This window comes from Gadus chalcogrammus, chromosome 15, assembly GCF_026213295.1.
Source record: "Gadus chalcogrammus isolate NIFS_2021 chromosome 15, NIFS_Gcha_1.0, whole genome shotgun sequence".
NCBI classification, from domain to species: domain Eukaryota; kingdom Metazoa; phylum Chordata; class Actinopteri; order Gadiformes; family Gadidae; genus Gadus; species Gadus chalcogrammus.
Genome location: NC_079426.1, coordinates 18662950 through 18680449, shown reverse-complemented (window position 1 = coordinate 18680449; position 17500 = coordinate 18662950). Strand labels below are relative to the sequence as shown.

Sequence of the window (17500 nt, the reverse complement as noted above, 5' to 3'; positions counted from 1 at the left end):
CTAGACATACCGACATACAAGCAACCAGCAGTAGACCCCGGCCCCTCCACTGCTACAGTAGTGCTTTAAGTTGTGAGTTTTTGCATCCAAATAAAAGTAGATTTTCATGATCGTGTGTATTTCATTTGTTTTTATTTTTGGAGGAGTATTCATGCCAGGATGCATACTATGATGACATGCTACACAAAAACCTCCTCTACCTGTTTATGATGCTGGTGAAACTATTATATATATGTATATGTATAGAAATTATATCATATTACATAATATATGGCCCTAAATATATATTTGAAAAGAAATCCCAAATCATTTTGCAATGGCCGACTCACACCGCTAGATGGCAATATATACAGAGCAATGGTTTACTTTTCCAAAGCCTTTGCATTCAATAAAACTGAAATTAAAATAATGTATATTTAAAGGTTCGTTTTACAAGGTTAAACTGATTTTAAGTGAGATTATGCATTTTTTTAACTAATTGTCTTATTTTAATGTTGTCCATTGGGGAGGAGGCTTATAATGCATTCCATATTTTTGTAAATTAAATACTTCAAAATGACACTATTTGCGCGTTGCAAGATATAATTCTAGTCTATCCATTATAAATAATAACCGTTATTGGACCCTAAATGTGTTCAAATACCATTTACCACTAAGATAATGAGGGGCAAGTATGCATTTTGCTTTGACTTTTGAACGACCTTGTGTCCTTTTTTTCCATGACATTCTCGGGAAACAGCAGTGAGTTTGTGTCTTCATCTTAGTTCCTGCAGCGGTTTGGAGCTGCGTGATGTCGGGGTAGCCCGCCGCCTGCACGCGAGGAGATCACGAGGAGTCATTGCACACGTCTCCTTTAAAAGCCAGTCTGTCCTTTTAATCTACGGATCACAAGGCTGACGTCAACTAACCCCTGAGCCATCGGCCCTGATTGGCTGAAAATGACGTCAACCTGTTTTTTTGTTTCACCCGCTGAACCATGACCTCATCCTTAGTTCATGTAAGTGCTAAAGTGCACCTTCTGAGTTGCCGCGATTTGCTAATACCTAAATGCTAATCCACCCCGCCCCCTGTCATCTGAACTGTCGTTTTTTTCTTTCTGCTGAGCAATATCTTTGAATGATTGTTTTTATTCTAAAGCTGTCACTTCTCGAGCGGCGACGGTGACAGCTGTACGGCAGGCTACCCTTGCCCTCGACCCCCATGATAAGTAAACAATGACCCCCCTTTAGCACTTGAATGCAGCAAAATGTCGCCCGGCTACCAACGCAAGGCTGTATGAAAGCCCGTGGACGAAGAGGTAAGTGTATGCATAATGAAGGTGCTGATTCTAACAGTTTGCCTGAAACCAAGTGCATTGCATGAATTTTCTCATGAACGCAGCTAACGTCGGCTAGCCGCGCTGGCTCTCTGAGCGCCCCGGTCGCGCGCGGCGCGCTTGCGTCCCCCTGCCGCTAGTCTGCCCATGCGCGTTCTGTCATGCACCCGCTTTATACAGGGGAATAAACGTCAAACAAGGAATTACCGATGTTTTCATAACAGCTTTTCCAATTGGTTTATGTGAACCTCGTTTCAAGGTGGGTTATATTCATTTAATATTTCTTCTTCTTCTTCCATGCTGGCCGGATCGTAGTTTTTATTCATAGGAGCCTTCCTTTTTTGCATGCTGATCTACACGTCAAAACAACTGAACATTAAATCTAGCGCATTGTGGACAAGCTCCGCATCTCATGCACACACTGTCGCGAATAGAGAACATTGCGTCTAGTTACTATATTTCTCTGGTCATTAAATGATGGAAAGTAAAATAGTCGAGCGTTGCCCGTGTTCTATTCTTATTCATAATCTAGGTCGGTTTATTATAGTGCGGTACGGCGCTCAACCCGTCTCTTATTTCTGCCCGGCACAAGGCAATGTTATTGTGGAGGCAGACCATAATACCCCAACACAAGTGTATCGCCCCCTTCATTGTTATTATATCATCAGAATTGGTTCATACATCTCATATGCTGTGATTCCAATCTATTCTTCTCTGAAATCGTTGTTGTATTTGTTTGATATGTCTATATACTATATTAGCTAAAGCTTTATTTAACATGTTAACCAAATCACCCCATTTTGTTGTTATGATGAGTGATCCGGTATCATTATGGTTATTGACTCATCTTTGAGGTTTCCATTCACAATAACATATAGGCCTACAGGATGCGCACTAACTGTGTCGCAAGGGCATTCCTACACTGCTAATAGTGTATTGAAATTGCAAACCATAAACACTGTTTTCATCTATGAACAAATTAATGCAAATTTAATGACATGTCCAGATATAATTGGATTTGACGTCATGCGAGGTGATTTATGCCTGTTGTATTCCACATTAGGACTTGGGCTACAGTTTAATGAAACTTGCTATAAATCAGGAACTGACATCAAAGGAGGTTTGCAATGTTCCTTCATCTGTTTAACACTCTGACCTCACAGCGTTATTGCTGTGCACATACCCGACCAGAGATGCTTACTGTATCAACAGAATACTGGGGTGAAGGACTCCTAGCTCCATAAATTCTAGGATTAATCCCCATGCCTTTTCCTTAAGCCTTATCAAGCAAGATGCTGATCAGAGGCAGGTCATAAAGGAGCATGTGGGACTCTGCTCTTGCTCCTTATTCACTGTCTAACCCCTACCTGCTCCTTAATGACCTGTCTCTGTATTCACTGTCTAACCCCAACCAGCTCCTTAATGACCTGTCTCTGTATTCACTGTCTAACCCCTACCTGCTCCTTAATGACCTGTCTCTGTATTCACTGTCTAACCCCTACCTGCTCCTTAATGACCTGTCTCTGTGAACACTGTCTAACCCCTACCTGCTCCTTAATGACCTGTCTCTGTATTCACTGTCTAACCCCTACCAGCTCCTTAATGACCTGTCTCTGTATTCACTGTCTAACCCCTACCAGCTCCTTAATGACCTGTCTCTGTATTCACTGTCTAACCCCTACCTGCTCCTTAATGACCTGTCTCTGTACTGTCTAACCCCTACCTGCTCCTTAATGACCTGTCTCTGTAGTCACTGTCTAACCCCTACCTGCTCCTTAATGACCTGTCTCTGTACTGTCTAACCCCTACCTGCTCCTTAATGACCTGTCTCTGTATTCACTGTCTAACCCCTACCTGCTCCTTAATGACCTGTCTCTGTATTCACTGTCTAACCCCTGCCTGCTCCTTAATAACCTGTCTTTGTATTAATTGGTGGACAGACTGAGAGACAGAAATACACACAAACATACCCACACAGCAGGTAGGGGTTAATAAAAACAGAGACAGGTCAGTAAGGAGCAGGTAGGGGTTAGACAGTGAATACAGAGACAGGTCATACAGGAGCAGGTAGGGGTTGGATGGCGTTACAAAAACGGGTCCTTTAGGCACAGGTAGGGGTTAGACTGTTTAGACAGGCCATTAAGGAGCAGGTAGGGGTTAGACTGTTTAGACAGGCCATTAAGGAGCAGGTAGGGGTTAGACTGTTTAGACAGGCCATTAAGGAACAGGTAGGGGTTAGACTGTGTAGACAGGCCATTAAGGAGCAGGTAGGGGTTAGACTGTGTAGACAGGCCATTAAGGAGCAGGTAGGGGTTAGACTGTTTAGACAGGCCATTAAGGAGCAGGTAGGGGTTAGACTGTGTAGACAGGCCATTAAGGAGCAGGTAGGGGTTAGACTGTTTAGACAGGCCATTAAGGAGCAGGTAGGGGTTAGACTGTTTAGACAGGCCATTAAGGTCCTTAATGGCCTGTCTAAACAGTCTAACCCCTACCTGCTCCTTAATTTAAGGAGCAGGTAGGGGTTAGACTCTGTAGACAGGCCATTAAGGAGCAGGTTGCGGACCTTTTGTAAATGACAGTGATGATGGGTAATCTGATTGGCAAGAATAGCTTTGAGGAGGGTAATTATTGTACTAGTAGTACACTGTTCTCAGTGTTGTTGGCTTCCCTAGGGCCTGGCTGGGTGACGTTATGCATTGGGTTAATGAATAATGTGGAATAATGTCTCTCTCTCTCTCTCTCTCGCGCGCACGCCCCCTCTCGCTCTTGCTCTCGTTCTCCCCCTCTCGCTCCACTGTATGATATGGCACCAGTGACCAGGCCACTCTTCTCAGCTGCGGCTTTGATATAAACGCTGTGTCTCTCGGTGTCAGATACAGTTGCTTCCTCCACGCTGTCTCGTTGACGTATCGGAAGCAACTGGGAGTACTGGCTTTTCTCCCTCCCTGCTTGGCCCATTGTTGTTGGGCTGGGACGGTTAAGCCTGTTCGGCATGCAGATGATGAGTTACACTTTTGAATGAATACTGTGTGACAGGCCTGTGGGCTATTTGCAGGCATGCCCCTGGCTCCGCGTCTTCTTTCTTCTCCTGCCTTTGGAGAAGGCGGTGTTTGATTGGCCTTTTATCAAAAAATAGCAGTGATCTAGCAGAGCTCATTTCCGAATTATTGTTATATTGAATGCATTGGAGCGCCCATGGAGCGAGACATAGCGATCTAGTGCAGCAGTTCAAGGCGTTCATGCTTTATGTCTTTTGCTAGCTGTGTTGGGAGTGTGTGTTTGTGGGGGGGGGGGCTGTGCTTTAGCCTGAAGGTCTAGCTCGGCAGACTGTGAGAGTGGTTATATAAAGTGATGCTAATAGGCTTCTCCTATGCTGTCATATTTAGGCTAATCTCGTGCTTCTTGCTGGGCTTATTGATGGCTGTTTTGGGGCACACCTCCAGTCCAATAATGTCCAACAAGAACCAACACACACACACACACACACACACACACACACACACACACACACACACACACACACACACACACACACACACACACACACACACACACACACACACACACACACACACACACACACACACACACACACACACACACCACTTCTCTCAGCCTGGCTGTTTCTATGGCAACTGCAAAATCTGCTCAAGTCTGCATACTCTCTTTCCCTTGCGCTCGCTGTTTGTCAGATCCTAGAGGGTTGTTTATTTGTTTGTTTGTTTGTTTGTGTGCGGGGTCTAAGATGGAGGAGGGGCGCAGGGTTATTTCTCTGGTCGGACTGAAGGCTGCTGGGGGAAAGGATGCTATAGAGGCTGGGCTTCCTTGCGCTCTCTCTCTCTCTCTCTCTCTCTCTCTCTCTCTCTCTCTCTCTCTCTCTCTCTCTCTCTCTCTCTCTCTCTCTCTCTCTCTCTCTCTCTCTCTCTCTCTCTCTCTCTCTCTCTCTCTCTCTCTCTCTCTCTCTCTCTCTCTCTCTCTCTCTCTCTCTCTCTCTCTCTCTCTCTCTCCCCATCAATCATCCCCTCCTTCATCCCTCCCTTTTCTTCCATCCGTTTGTCCCTTATTTGGCCGTGCAGAAGTCCACATCGTTCAGTCCGTCGCCCGCTGAAGAACAGCGTATTGTCTCCCAGTTCGTCTGTTCCTTTGTGAAAGTCAGATTGTTTCCTTAATACCTAAATCTTAAAATACGTATAATATATAAGTAACTATTTCTGATACTTTCCATCCAAAATTAGGTTTATTGAAGTGTGACAGCCAGATTTCTGTTGGCTATTATTAGGGGGAGAGAGAGAGAGAGAGAGAGAGGGGGAGAGAGAGGGGGAGAGAGAGAGAGAGGGGGAGAGAGAGGGGGAGAGAGAGAGGGAGAGAGAGGGAGAGAGAGGAGAGGGAGAGGGAGGGAGAGAGAGAGAGAGAGGGAGAGGGAGGGAGAGAGAGAGAGAGAGAGAGAGACATTTAAACATGGCTGTAGAGGCATGGAGTCACACCTAGGTGCTGAGCCAAGAGAGGGAGGGAGAGAGAGGGACAGCGAGAGAGAGAGATGCTGCTGCCGGCGTCCACATGCAGCGTCATGTGTAGGGCTGGGTAGTGGAGGGGAGAGCCATGCAGCGCTAGCCGGTTCGCGAGCCCAGCTGGACGTACTCCTCAGGGCTCCTCCTCCAGGTAAGGCAGGAATCACCCACGCTGTCGGATGCCTTTGAAGCTGTGCGGAGAGGGGGTTGGCAGGAGAGTGAGAGAGATGGACGGTCTTATGTCTTTGTGTACGACGCGGCACAACGCGATGGCGAGCCTTGGCTGAAGCGACACTTTATGACACAGCATTCGGCGGCAGATTCAGCGCTGCCATGGACATATCCGCTCTGGTTTTGGTTGACTGTGAGACGACGTATCTTGAAAGCCGGACGGAGCGTGGTGTGAATTTGATGATCAATATTTAACCTGAGGTGGTTAATCCGTTCGGATTGCATAAACACTTCCTGTTTATGCACTTGCAGCTGTGTGTGTGTGTGTGTGTGTGTGTGTGTGTGTGTGTGTGTGTGTGTGTGTGTGTGTGTGTGTGTGTGTGTGTGTGTGTGTGTGTGTGTGTGTGTGTGTGTGTGTGTGTGTGTGTGTGTGTGTGTGTGTTCTCAGACCAGTTTCCCCTGCGGTGTTTCTGTGTTCGGGAGGGTTGCCAGGCACCAGCTGCACATCCCTGTGAAGTGCCCGGTTCATGTAGACCCTACGGTCGGGGAGTTGTGTGGTTTGGCTAAACCGTCTATCATTTATCTATTTATATTTATTGTAAAAAATATATATATATCTGAAATTATTTAAAGAATTTTGTTTAAGTTATACAATTTTATCAATATTGCAAAAGCAAATATGAAAAATAAACGATAACATAATATTCAGGCTTTGGAACGGTGGTTGTGTTGGTGTTTGTTTTTGTTCTTCTGTCAAGCTGTCACCCCTTCACTCTCCCTTTCTGTCTAAAAGTTTAACGCTCCATTTAGACTCCAGTGGCTTTAATATTTGATGTCTCCTCGTGCCTGGGAATGAATAAAACAACTACGGGCGTTATCCCCTGACCTCCTCGTCGGGGCTCTGACTCAGGGTGACCCAGGGAGGGTGATAAAGCTTTGTGTGCATCAGAAGTTTGATTTGTTCATTCATAGCACTGGAGGAGAATCTCTAGGGCAACTCTTGTTGTGGTAATTGACTATGTAGACAGAAAATACATTGTTAGACTTTGAATAAACCGTCAATAAATAATTAATGATATATGAATGGTCAAACGAGACCAAACAAGGCCTGTTTCTTTTTGAAACTTTTTGGATGATGACTTTAAGCAATTATGGCGGATTTCGAACGACACACTGATTGTGTGTGTGTGTGTGTGTGTGTGTGTGTGTGTGTGTGTGTGTGTGTGTGTGTGTGTGTGTGTGTGTGTGTGTGTGTGTGTGTGTGTGTGTGTGTGTGTGTGTGTGTGTGTGTGTGTGTGTGTGTGTGTGTGTGTGTGTGCGTGTGTGCGCGCGCGCGCTCTTCAACGGTTGCTGAGAATAGAGCAGATGCCACATGTGATAGAGATAGCTGGAAGCCATTTATCAAGTTTGCGATCAGGCCATCCCTCGTCTTCCCACTCTTTCTGACACACACGCAGGCATACATCGGATGCCACCAGAGCCAAGAGTTGTGTCCAGACCTGCTCCTGAATACCCCGTCCTAATTTAGCTTACACCCTCAGTTTCCTGTTTCATGTGCACAACAGAGACCGCATCAAACCTCACACACACACACACATACACACACACATGCACACACATAAGTGCACACACGCATGTGCACAGACACCAGCACACGTGCGCAATGCCAACACAAATGCCATTTCTATTGTTAAGCCAGTGTTGTGTGTGCCGTGTTTTGGTTACGTGTGATATTTCCTTCTGATGGTAAGACAGATTAGTAGTAAGCCCTTGGGGTGATTCAGTTGGCTTCTGAAGTCCGGGAATAACTTTTCTTTTAATAGGTCTGTTTAGAATAGGAGTTATATTTACACACAAAGTGATCAAAGTCAAAGGGAGCTCGTAAAAGTGGCGGATATGTAGAGAAGCCGCTGGATGCACTTGACTGTGCTGCGTCTGAAGTCGAACGCGAATCGTGTCGTCGTGGTTGTTTGTGCCGGTGTGTGTTCACCCTCTAACAAAAGCCCACGACTAACTTACATTAAAGACAAAGGTAGAATCGAACACATAAAAAATATCTTATTTCCTTTGTGTTGCAGGCATCATGGACCTCCTGAAGAAATCGGCTCCGATGGCCGCCTTCGTCCGCTGACCCCCCCCCCCTCCTCCTCCTCCTCCTCCGCCATCGACCCCTCCACCCCCGCCCGCCGCCGTCCCTCCCCCCTTCTGCACCTCACGTGCGCAGACACAACCCCCGCCCCGAGGCTCGATGGCCGGGGAGAAAGGGCCGGGTAAGCAGCGCGGCGGCGCCATGGACATCAAGCGGCTGGCGGGGCTGATCCAGCGCGGCTCGGCCCGCCTGCTGGTCATCGACAGCAGGACCTTCTCCGAGTACAACGCCTCGCACGTGCAGGGCGCGCTGAACGTCTGCTGCTCCAAGCTGGTGAAGAGGCGGCTGCAGCAGGACAAGGTGTCCGTCACCGAGCTGCTCCAGCCCAACGGGAAGGGGAAGGTGAGTGTCCCGCCGACTGGCCTCCGGGAGGGAGGGAGGGAGGGAGGGAGGAAGGGAGGAAGGGGAAGGTGAGTGTCCCGCCGACTGGCCTCCGGAGGGAGGGAGGGAGGGGGGGGGGAAGGGGAAGGTGAGTGTCCCGCCGACCGGCCTCCGGAGGGAGGGAGGGGGGGGGAGGGAGGGAGGGAGGGTTTAATGGTGTGTTCTTCATTCCTCGGACGCCAGACCTCCTGGTTGAAAGTCGAAGATCTTCCGGCTTTCTTCCGTCATTTCTCGGAGTCACGCCCCATTGTTGTCTTCATCTTTTGGAATTCTGAGAGTAGACCGAGAGCAGTGATGACGCTGTCAGCCAAATGGCTGCGCCCGTGAAGAGGTTTATTTTCTGTGTATTTGTACCACGCTGGTCATTTTAATGTCTTGCTCTTGCTCTTACACACTTGATGACATTGCTACTTTATTATGGTCACCAATTTAAACATTGCATAGGATTGGAGTGTGTGCAACGCAATGTAAAGTTGTGTTGTTTGGAGCTGGTTTGCTAAAGAGGCCAATTTCATGACACGATCACAAAGTCGAACGGGAACGCTATGAATGCTCCGAGACCGTTAATGACGTCAAAAGTGCAACTCGGAAGGCTGGCGTCCGAGGATTCAGGAACACACCATAAGGTTGCAGGAAAGAAGGGAGGGAGGGGCTGATAATGTAGTGGATGCCACTCCCAACTGAAAGGGACTTTCAGTTTCAAAGGGAGTTTGATCCCCATACTGTTGGGCAAGATGAAAAATATTAACGCCTTACCCGCGGCTCTCCTCAACGACAACTGAATGCACTGTAGGTATGAAAGTGTTGTGTATAAAATATAACCAAAATGATGAAAACAAATAAAAAGTAGAAAGTAACGGTGTTACTATGGGCGAGAACCCAAGACTATTAGCTGCGCTGCTATGAAGGTTAATTGAGTTCACATGCCATAGTTTGCATGACATAGTTTGCATGGCGGGTCGGAACTCCATGCACAATGTGCGAGGGCGGTAGGGGTACGACCGGGGCCCGGCGCGGACTCTGCTCGGCCTTGAATGCTTGGAAGGGTTTCCTTGGACGCTTCGCAACATCATTTTATGGATGAACTGCTATCAGTTCCAGGGCTCGAGGCGTCTGATGAAACAGCGTACAGATCTGATCTCGTTCCTCTTCTGCAGAGGTTACAGTGATTTGCTTACTGCTTGTGTGATTTGCTGCCATTAGAAGTAGGTGTCTATCTTCTTAATCTCATTGTAGTAAATGTAGTAGGTCTCTTACGTCGACGATGTATTCTTTATCAGTGGATTTCTTTAAATAAAGAAAACGTAAAACCCTGTCTCCTTAATGCAACTCATAAAAAAGCACCCCATGATGCATTATATACAGCTGCTAAATCTCAAAGTATCTTAGGGGTTTCCCTAAACAGTTTTTATTTAGCATCACTGACAAATCAGCATTGTCTGCATGCATTTTCTGCATGGGCAGTAAACTGCAGCACTGCGTAAACCCTGTAGTAAAACATCCTGGAGAATATCCTGGTGGAGGATTCCTTACATCCTGCCCGACGAACACAAACCAAAAATAAATATGCTCTGGTTAAAGGCTACAATATAGCATCAGCATCAGCAGTAATGTCTGCAGAGAAGAGAAACATGTACACAGAGTAAGCATCCAACAGGGTTTAAACTTGATTGCTACCTGTGATTCAATTGGATTCTGTGTGAAACCAATTAGGTTTGATTCAAATCGATTTTAAATCAACGTGCCTCAGTGTAGGTTGGCTTGTTTTATCACAGCCCACAACCTTTGTCACTAACATTGAAAAGTTAGCGCATGCAGAAAGACTTCCATATAAGCTATCCTCCACGCGCTCAAACCCCTGATTCGACTCAAGAGTGTTATTTTGGTAAGCGGCGTGTAGATGTTCGTACATCAACCCATTATTGATTTGCTGACAACATTACGAAGATGATGAAATGAGGGGATGATCTCGGTGATCGTAATAATCAAAATACTGGCGTGCCGTGCGCCCCCCCTGGGCTACAGCGAGCTGGCCTGGAGCAGCAGGTTCAGCCGGTGCTATATCGGTCCTGCAGGCATACTGTAGCTTTATTGCTTATCAGCGACCATGAAACGGGATCCCATCGTTTTCCATGACTTCTGCTCTGAATGCGACGGCCTATTTTCCGTGGTCGGGACACCGGTGGCATGTTAACTCCTGTATTTTTAGTCGCTGTGTGAAACAAACACACCCATGGCGGCTTGCGTGTTCTTGGACCCCCCCACCCCCCCAACCCCCCTGAGGGGGGGTGAGGGGGTGGGGGGGTCCAAGAACATGCAAGCCGCCATGGGTGTGTTTGTGTGCACACGCGTGCAGCTACAGTATGTCCCTATGGAGGTTCAATGATGTACTTACTTCAGTGTTTGTATGTGAGTGTGTCTTTGCGCTTTCATCAAATGTGTGTGTGTTCCCTTGCAGCTGTACTGCAGTTCCCTTTAGTGTGTGTGTGTGTGTGTGTGTGTGTGTGTGTGTGTGTGTGTGTGTGTGTGTGTGTGTGTGTGTGTGTGTGTGTGTGTGTGTGTGTGTGTGTGTGTGTGTGTGTGTGTGTGTGTGAATGTATTTGTGTGTGAATGTATTTGTGTGAATGTATTTGTGTGTGCAGTGTTTCATTGAAGAAGAATATGGACTGTTGGGAAAAAGGCTTACAAACATCCTCTTCCCAGTATGTTGTTGTTATTTTGAGGTATACTTCCTCTACCGTTAGCCCGTACTGACACAATGATCCCACTGTGCTAATGCTCTTCAGACCACTGCCAGCGAGGGCGATACGCCTCTATTGTGGTGAACCGCGGAGTGAGAATGGTGACTCATGGGGGAAGATTGTTTCGGCACTTCCTGCCTGGCACCCGTAGAAGGAAGCTGCTGTCCCATCTGTTGTTTGCTCTTTTTGGGGATTTAATTATTTGTTTTCATAATTTTTCTCTTTTTTAATGACATAGATGAACCTTGTCTCCAGCTGCCATTGTCTTCAAGATGCTAATGGTGTACGGAATATGGATATAGCCTATTGATTATCAACAAGCTATTTAACTGATGCCTAGTTGCTAAAGTGGTGCTGCTTATTACTCTGTAGAGTACTGTAATACCGACTGTACTTTATGTTCATGTAAACAGACACTTAGGTCTTGATTGGTTAATTGTAAAAGTAAAGTGAAGTTCCCTGACACCTTGTGGCTGCAGGTCAACCAGGAGGCTGTTATCTGGGAAAGACCCTCAGGATCGACACTTTAAACATTGTAACTTCTACTTCTACTCCCACCTTGTAAAAGAGAAACGAAGGTCCCCACGACATTAGATCACGTCAGCCTCCGCAGAGTCGCTCTCGACCCTCGCATGGAGCTTCAGCTGGATCCGCGTGCACGGTTTTCCTCTCGGTGAAACGGGAGCTGGGAGGCTCGTCACTGAATGTACTGGTCGTGTCGGGGTTGCGGCCACACGGAGGGATGCCTTAGCAGTGGGCGCCAGAGTTCAGCCGAGGAGAAAGCGGACGCAAACGATCAAAAGGAATGTTGATTTGCAACCTTCAACCTGTGCTGTTTATCCCTCTGACCTGCTCGTCTCTATTCTCTCTTCCCTCGACACACACACACACACACACACACACACACACACACACACACACACACACACACACACACACACACACACACACACACACACACACACACACACACACACACACACACACACACACACACACACACTCTGCCCTGGTCTCTTCCTGTTTAACCTTGGTCCAACGGTTGGCTTGTTGTCATGACCCCCCCCCCCCCCCCCCCCCCCACCAGCCGAGAGGATAATGCTGGCGATTAATGCGCGGCTGGATGAAGCTGGAACTAGCCCGGGCGACCAGGGGAGGAGTGTACGGCCTCGGGAGTCCTTTTGTCATTGGCTGAGCATGACATCATCCTCTTTGTGTGGCCACTGTTGGGCCGCGGGCTGGGCACGTGCAGACCGGCTGTGTGGTGTTAAAGCCCCGGCCCCCCGCGAACCACCCCCCTCATTGAGCCCATTGAGGACACGCACGCACGCACGCACGCACGCACGCACGCACGCACGCACGCACGCACGCACGCACGCACGCACGTACGCACGCACGCACGCACGCACGCACGCACACGCGCGCAGAGAGCTCTGGGCATCTCCCGGGGCGTCCTGGGACAGACGAGCGGGCAGAGGACATCATTGTGGCTCTTTGTGTGGAGGCTGAATGTGGGAAGAGAGAGGAGAGGAGAGCGGCTCAGAGGGTATTCATGGGTGGGCTGCCCCCCCCCCCCCCCCTCCCCACACCCGCATTCAACTCCAATAGCCTGCCCCCCGTCCCCGTCCTCCTCCTCCTGCCCTCCTCCTCGTCCTCCTCCTGCCCCCCCCCTCTTCCTCCTCCTCCTCCTCCTCGTCGTGCTCCTGCCCCCCCCCCCCCCCCCCCCCCGTCCTCGCCACACTCCATTGGCTCCAGTGTGCACCAAGACCCCGGGGGGCCGAACGCCGTCCCCATCGCACGCTCTGACACAACCCATCTCGTCATGGCAACCTGCCCCCGGCCCCCGTTTACAGGACGCTCTCCATACAGTGATGTAATGTAGGTCAGGGAGGGGTGGCGTGGGGGAGGCAGAGCGGGGGGGGGGGGGAGGGTTATCTCGCGGGGGGGGTTGGAGGGGTGGGTTGACATTTACAGTTTTCTATCAGAATTCTTTTGGTCTGAGATCTAACATCCTATTCATAAATCGGACCACATGTGTGACAGAACCGGACTCGACGGAACACATTTCCCGCTTTGTTGGACCCGGCAGGTGGTGAGGGCCGTCACACGCACGCACGCACGCACGCGCGCATGCACACGCACACACACACTGCTGCAGGCTGCAGAAGACCTCTTAAAGAGCTGCTCTTCCACACCACTACACAGCGCAGAGCGCAGTGGTGTAAGATATACTGCTAAGGCACGCCAATAGTTAAAAGCTTAAATAATAGAGCATTACACTAATAGGCCGACGGGCTGGTGTGGACAGGTATACAACGCCTGTCTGCTAAATGGATGTGATATCACCGGCTGAACATGTTTGCTCCTGGAAAGATCCTACTGATAGACCTTTTTAAGTGTTGACAGGTGGATCAGTTAGGCACGCTCATGCTTTCGTCTCTGCGAGGTGACTGGAGGGGGTGAGAGGAATGGTTGCAGAGATGGGGAGAGCGTGATATGGAGATGAGCAATATCTGAGGATCTTGGATGGTTGCTTTTGGCCTTGGTTGGGACCTGTACTGGCTTTGACACTTCAACATTTAATTAATTTAGGGTCTTCTTCACATTCTTCATCTTCATCATGCTAATGGGCATTGCTATTCAATACAAAAATGGTGAACCAGCAAAGTAGTGTGACTGGGAGAAGGGAAAGTGTGTGTGTGTGTGTGTCTTTGTATCTCTGTGTGTGAGTTTTTCTGTGTTTCTGTGTGTGTATGTTTGTCTGTGTGTCTGTGTCTCTGTATGTGTGTAGGTTTGTCTGTGTGTGGTCATTGTGTTGTGCTCAGACTACCATGGATTCCAGTAGCTAGTATGTGGTAGATAATACAGAATGTAGGACGTTGCGGTTTGTGTTGACAGGGGGAGTCTGCAGTGACTCCCTGTGTGGATTGTGTTCAGGGATTAACCAGAGAGCCAACGCAGGGTGTTTTTCCCTTTTTTCTCCACTCATTCATTCATTCATTTTATTCAGTTAAATTCTTGTCAGTGAGCCTCAACAAAGAGACAGTATCTGAAGGCTCCGGGTGTGTTTGACGAGGCGACGTCACTGTGTGAACAGTTGTTTGTTGAAGGACTGAACAAGCAACAGGCCAACGTACAGTTACAGAACATGTTAGCAGGTAAACTGTTAATAACAATCTGGCCGTTTGTCGCCTTGTCCTGTGTGTGTGTGTGTGTGTGTGTGTGTGTGTGTGTGTGTGTGTGTGTGTGTGTGTGTGTGTGTGTGTGTGTGTGTGTGTGTGTGTGTGTGTGTGTGTGTGTGTGTGTGTGTGTGTGTGTGTGTGTGTGTGTGTGTGTGTGTGTGTGTGCACAAAGCAGTATGTGATGGCATGATGATGATGACATTCTGTCTTGGACCTTGTTTCAATTAATAACAGGCTAATGCCTGCTGCATACACATGCATATTGCATACACATGTTTCTGCTTTCTTAATCTGTCCATTGAGACGGGGGGGGGGGTGTATGTTACAAAAAATATCTGGTACAAACCGGTTTTCTACATTACATTGAAGTTAAATAAGTAATGTAAGAAATATTGCCCTTGCATATGATTTCTCCATGCTTCATGCCCCGAGTGAGACCGTAGGGACTGAGTGAGTCGAGGTCCTCACAGTGTGAGTGATTATACACGCTGGTGCTTGTTTACATTGTGAAGGAAGTGCATGGGCCTCAGACTCCCAGGTAGAAGAGGTGGTGCATCTCTGTGGGCTCAAAGATGTAGTTTCTGGCCTCACCTCCACCTTGATTAGAGGTATTGGGGTACCCCCTCCACCTTGATTAGAGGTATTGGGGTACCCCCTCCACCTTGATTAGAGGTATTGGGGTACCACCTCCACCTTGATTAGAGGTATTGGGGTACCACCTCCACCTTGATTAGAGGTATTGGGGTACCACCTCCACCTTGATCAGAGGTATTGGGGTACCACCTCCACCTTGATTAGAGGTATTGGGGTACCACCTCCACCTTGATCAGAGGTATTGGGGTACCACCTCCACCTTGATTAGAGGTATTGGGGTACCACCTCCACCTTGATTAGAGGTATTGGGGTACCACCTCCACCTTGATTAGAGGTATTGGGGTACCACCTCCACCTTGATTAGAGGTATTGGGGTACCACCTCCACCTTGATTAGAGGTATTGGGGTACCCCCTCCACCTTGATTAGAGGTATTGGGGTACCCCCTTCCTTCCCTTTCCTATGATGTTCTTCATTTCATCTTTCTTTCTTTCTTTCTCTGGATTATTTTTCTCGTTTCCACCTCTCCTCCTTTCCTTTCCTCCAGGTTATTTTAAGTGTTATAATTTGTGTGTTTACAATCCACCTGCACACATTGTCACTGCAGTGTCTTCATCTTTGTCTTACACTTCACATTGCGCCTCATTCGACAATCGTACATCCCTCTTTCTCTCCACCTCACATTTTTCCTCAGCCTTTAATTAGTTTCCTTTCCGACGACCCTCTCCTTCTCTCTATCCCTCTTTGTTCCCTTTGTTTTACACCTTCTTCCTCCCCCATAACATAGCTTAGTACTTGCTCCTTCTTCTTCTTTCGCACTCTTTGGCACTCTTTCTCTCATGTCGTCTTCCTTCCTCCCAATCCCCCTCCATTTATCCTCCTCTCCTCTCCTCTCCTCTCCTCTCCTCTCCTCTCCTCTCCTCTCCTCCCTCCTTCCGTCCTTCCCTGGCCCCGTCCAGGGCTGGTTCGATGATGCAGTGATTCATAGCTGCAGTAGGCGTTCCCTCCCGGTCATGTGACCAAAGCCTGCCTGACAACATGGAGATCAACACAGCAGTGTGCAGTGCGCACAGCCTCATGGATGCGCACACTCGCTCTCCAAGGCCAAGCACAAGCACACGCACGCGCACACGCACCACACTTGCACACGCACTTGCGCTAGCACGTGATACACACGCACACGCACGTAGACACAGCACGGATGAACGATTCATGGGTAAATCGCTTCTCATAGATGAAATTGATGATGCGTCAATCTCTCAACATCGGTAAATGTCAACGTCCAACCCGACCCAAAGCCGTGTTTGGACGTTTTGGACGCGTAAAACAAGCCTGATGTGCCGACGCCACCCAAATGCTGCAGCACTCCTCCGCTGTCTCTGAGCCATGAGGCCGGAGGACTTGGACGCGTTAAGCACTCGGGGACAGCCATGCAGACATCTCTTCCTTCATTAGTGCAGTGCTTTTGGTGATGTCGTGTAATGGAGCTGTTAGTCTGTCTCGTTCGAAGACAGAAGTGTGTAAGAGTTAGTCCCCCTGCTAACCAGAAATTCAAGGCAGTCTGGTTTTTTATCATTCGCAAAGGTCAAGTCGTCGGTGCTCCTGATTCTATATTCTGACACACAGTGTGACTCGTAACGGCCACTTTGTTGTTATGTAATAAGTTGTTGGTATAATAACTTATTACATAACTCTTCACATTCAATAATAACAACAACACTAACAATGTTAAAATGTGCTTCTTTGTCGGTGTCCGTCTCTGCAGGTGGAGCTTGGAAGGAAACAGGAAGTGGTGGTGTACGACCAGAGTTCCAAAGAGGCGGGTCATCTGTCCAAAGATGGCTTCTTGCACATTCTCATGGGCAAGCTAGAGGGCAGCTTCTATCGCGTCTCGCTGCTGACAGGTACGTGTGTGTGTGTGTGTGTGTGTGTGTGCATGAGGAAGCAATACGTCAGTCAACATATGCTAACACGGTCCCTCTCTCCAGCCAGTGGCTATAGTGGCACTGACTGTCATATCCCAGTCTGGTCACCAGATGTCACCAATGAACATCAGGCCCGTTTCCAAAGCCTTTTGTCCATGGCTGGATTATGTCACACTCATTGTCCATCAACAAAACCTATCCTAATGAAATCAACCATTTCAATTGTACAAGAAAGCAGCTGGCCTGAAAAAACCTAATCTGTGTTGTGTCTCGGGTAATGAGATCTTAAAGCATCCCTCCCTTTGTCTCTCTCCCCTCTGGGACTCTCGCTCTGGCTCTCTTTCTATCAGCATGATGCCCTGCTCTCGGTCTCTCTCTAGAACACTTTCTCTCCAACTCCTGCTGATCTTAAACTGCAGCTCAAACTTTTTCCCTTCAGCCTCATTAAGCATCGTTAGCTCGGCTTGTCACAGCAGCAGCCCGCGCTTTAAGACCACACGCTGGGACGCGAAAAGTTCTTCTTCCTTTCTGTGAC

The 17500-nt window shown here is 48.3% G+C and overlaps 2 protein-coding genes across 4 annotated transcripts in view; both read left to right on the top strand.

Annotated features, from left to right (window-relative positions):
* Positions 1-35, top strand: part of LOC130405121 (tyrosine-protein phosphatase non-receptor type 5-like) — a 17927-nt gene extending 17892 nt beyond the window's left edge. Inside the window, exon 13 of the mRNA XM_056610108.1 lies at positions 1-35. This exon is cut by the window's left edge and continues 2312 nt beyond it. The gene's annotated coding sequence lies outside the window, so the exon portion shown is untranslated.
* An 888-nt stretch (positions 36-923) lies between these two features.
* The window catches only part of LOC130405050 (dual specificity protein phosphatase 8-like), a 22891-nt gene continuing 6314 nt past the window's right edge, over positions 924-17500 (top strand). The window contains exons 1-3 of one of the 3 annotated variants that reach the window (XM_056610005.1): positions 924-1574; positions 8073-8485; positions 16806-16944. In XM_056610005.1, the coding sequence (XP_056465980.1) occupies positions 8243-8485; positions 16806-16944 (382 nt within the window). In that variant the 5' untranslated portion in view covers positions 924-1574; positions 8073-8242. Of the gene's footprint in view, positions 1575-8072; positions 8486-16805; positions 17267-17500 lie in introns of those variants that run through there. The other 2 variants (XM_056610004.1, XM_056610003.1) reach the window with 2 other exon arrangements.